At 36.9% G+C, this 3071-nt stretch overlaps 1 protein-coding gene across 1 annotated transcript; it reads right to left on the bottom strand.

The window, feature by feature from the left end:
* Positions 1-1993: 1993 nt before the first annotated feature.
* On the bottom strand, positions 1994-2730 carry LOC111437905 (60S ribosomal protein L26-1-like). Its single transcript, XM_023075973.1, has one exon. It carries the CDS (start codon positions 2643-2645, stop codon positions 2205-2207), a length of 441 nt encoding a protein of 146 aa, XP_022931741.1. The 5' UTR covers positions 2646-2730; the 3' UTR covers positions 1994-2204.
* Between the last annotated feature and the right edge of the window lie 341 nt (positions 2731-3071).

Below are 3071 nucleotides of genomic sequence, written 5' to 3'. Positions count from 1 at the left end.
CTAGATTGACAATCAACTATGGATGCCATTTTCTATTTTCTGTTCATTTTCATTTACGGATCTCATCCTTCCTTTCTATAATTCCTTTCCTTTATAGAATCGATCACATTCCCTTTTGAATTTTGTAGTGAGATGCAAGGATGCGCATCAAGGAAAGAGAAACTAGCTCAGTACAATGAAGCTCAACACCTCGACAACCCATCCTTAAATACGCATGGTCCTTGCTGAAAGTCACATACCATATGTAATTAATGTTGGGCAACATCGTATCAAAGAGAATTTGGATGTATCACGAAAGGTACGCAAGAATTATCTTATTAATCAAGCGGAGACTCGGCTTGGCAAAATTCTCATACACAAATTGATAAGATTCATGTTTCTATAATCAATGAGTGTACATTCTCAATACGAGACTTCGTAATTTGGTTAAGATGTTCAGTTCGAATACACAAATTCATACCAATTTTGTCTCGATCACGGTTAACTAGATGTAGCTTCCAAAAAATTCATTTTTTTTATAATGAATGATGATGTTCACGTACCTGTTCATTCAAGCCCTCATTCCTTCCATAATTTGAATATCATTTGGATAGCTGATCGTGGAGCTAAAACTATGGTTAGGGTGACCATCAAAGCAATAGATTCATGAGACTGACTTGCTTACCAGCCCAAGGGGTTTGTTTTAATATCATAATGAGATTTGGGGCAAATTTGTCTACCTTTTAAACCCAGAATCCAACCCCGCTTACTGTTGGTCTACGTTTGCTACTCAACCCGTTCGACACCGACGCAACCAACTGCAACCCCTAACCACGAACTCCCCGCCGCACAAGCCTAAGTTCCGAGTTTCTGAGGGTAATTTGGTTCTGCAAATGCAGATTTAAGAACACAACAAAACAGAAGTTTGATCTGAGGCTGGTAATGACAGGAATGTAAGAGAGAACTTTAAAAATACCTGTTCTAAGGAAGCTTGAGAATGGATACTTGGCTTGGGAGCCAATTCAAGCATATGGAAACCAAATTCAACCAAAATCCATTCTAAATAATAGATTTTTTCAGAAAAATTCATGATGTTAACACACAATTTACTACAAACTCATTCCAACCAAAATTCATTCTGATTCTGTAATAAACAAAGCTGCCAAAACCAAACATTTCAAATTACATATAACCATACCCTGTGGAACAACTCTCCAAAAACTTTTTAAAGAGAGAAAAAACTCACTTGGGCATTCTTCTAAGATCTCACAAACTTCAACGTTTTGAAAACAAAGAATCGAACTTCAGTTCAGAATTCATTCACAAGAACAAGACAACAAAAAATAACCTTCATACAATATAGACAAACCGTAACAATTAATTTGAGTCTTTCTGAGCTTACAGAGAGAGTGATTCTTATCATTTAGTTTCATTTAAGTCAATTTTTTTTTATGAGAAACATCACTCCAGCCAGAAACACTAAAGAATTCAGAAGGGTATTAAAAAAAATCCCAAGGAAAGGAGCCACAACGACTAACTATTGTTAATACATGAAAGGCTCAAACCAAAAGAATAATGCTTCACGGATAATTACAAAACTTGAAGTAATCAAAGTCCATGGATAACTTTGATTAATGGTACTTCAGTTAAGGGCAGACAATTAAGAGTTCATCTAATTTCCAAGGAAAATTATCAATCTGAGTTCAAAAATGCATGCTAGTTCACCTCCTAAAGGAATGAGATAATAAAGTAAACTCCTAATAAGCATAGCACAATTTCCTATTGATACGAGTCCACATTGCAGTAGGTATGGAGTGAAATCACTTCAAAGTAGTAAGGGCAAAATTATGGTAAAAGCAACAAACTAAATTCTTCAATTAGAAACCGAAAAGGTTAAGGTTCAAGTTAAATTCACAATCGCCTTATGTTCTTCAACAATAATCATTGTCACCCAGAAATTAAATCAGTCTCAATAGCAAATACAAATTCTCCATTCAAAGGGCAAGAACAGAGATATTAACAAACGGAATCTTACGATATTGCATTGAAAAATAACCAAAAATCCAGGTAACGAGAGAAACGGAAGAACTCAAAGCGTCAAAAACAATAAAACATTGTCTCAACTTTCCGGATCATATTAAACAAAACCATAAGTTTAAAAGCGAATCAAAACAGAGAGAACATAGATCTAACAGAAGTTTAAAAAAAAGTTCACCAGATCATAATTAGTCGACACTTTGCATAATATCCTCAGCGGTGAATTTAGTGCCCTTATCCTTATCTGCAGAAGCACGGCCCTTAGCCTTACGATCGAGAAGAGACTTCCGGTCCTTGTCCAACTTGAGCTTTGTGATCACAACCTTGGACGGATTGATTCCGACGTTAACGGTAGAGCCGTTAACCTTCTCTCTGGTGATGCGTTCGATGTGAATGATCCACTTGCGACGGTAGACCTGTACGACCTTACCTTCGCGGCCCTTGTAGGTTCCTCTCAAGACCTGAACTTCATCGTCCTTGCGAATCGGCATAGAGCGGACATTGTACTTGGAGCGCAGATCTCCGGAGAGGGGAGCACTCATAAGAACCCGCCGGACGCTCGACGGCGCTGAGAAGTGAGCCTTGCGACTCTTACGGCGGGAGCTGGAGACTCTAGGGTTGTACTTCATTGCGATTGATTAGGGTTTTGGTCTCGCTCCTGACTGAATCCAAAGGGTATTGAGGATAAGCAAATGCAAGAGGAAGAAACCTAATTTTAAGGGTTCATTTAATTTAGGGGATTGGAAAAAACAATGCTCATATTTACCAAAATACCCCTGGTCCATGATTTAATTAACAAGTTTTAATTTAAAGTTTAATAGTGTTTAATGGTTTAAAATGAAAATTTGTGATATCAATTTTTTTTCCTAAAAAATCGAGAAAAGCATAAATCCCAATATTCAAGAGAAAACCGTCAATCGTGCATTGGCCTTGTATAACGAACCACTTTTCAAGAGACTCAAGCTACGAGCAATCACTTATTGACATAGAATATTTGAAAATGCACTATATTTTAAAATTTAATAACCATCGACAATAGAAAATCCAAAGCAATA

Source organism: Cucurbita moschata, unplaced genomic scaffold, assembly GCF_002738365.1.
Source record: "Cucurbita moschata cultivar Rifu unplaced genomic scaffold, Cmos_1.0 Cmo_Scf00068, whole genome shotgun sequence".
In the NCBI taxonomy this organism is placed as follows: Eukaryota; Viridiplantae; Streptophyta; class Magnoliopsida; order Cucurbitales; family Cucurbitaceae; genus Cucurbita; species Cucurbita moschata.
Note: the sequence above shows the minus strand (reverse complement) of the source record. Positions and strands in the feature narration are given on the sequence as shown.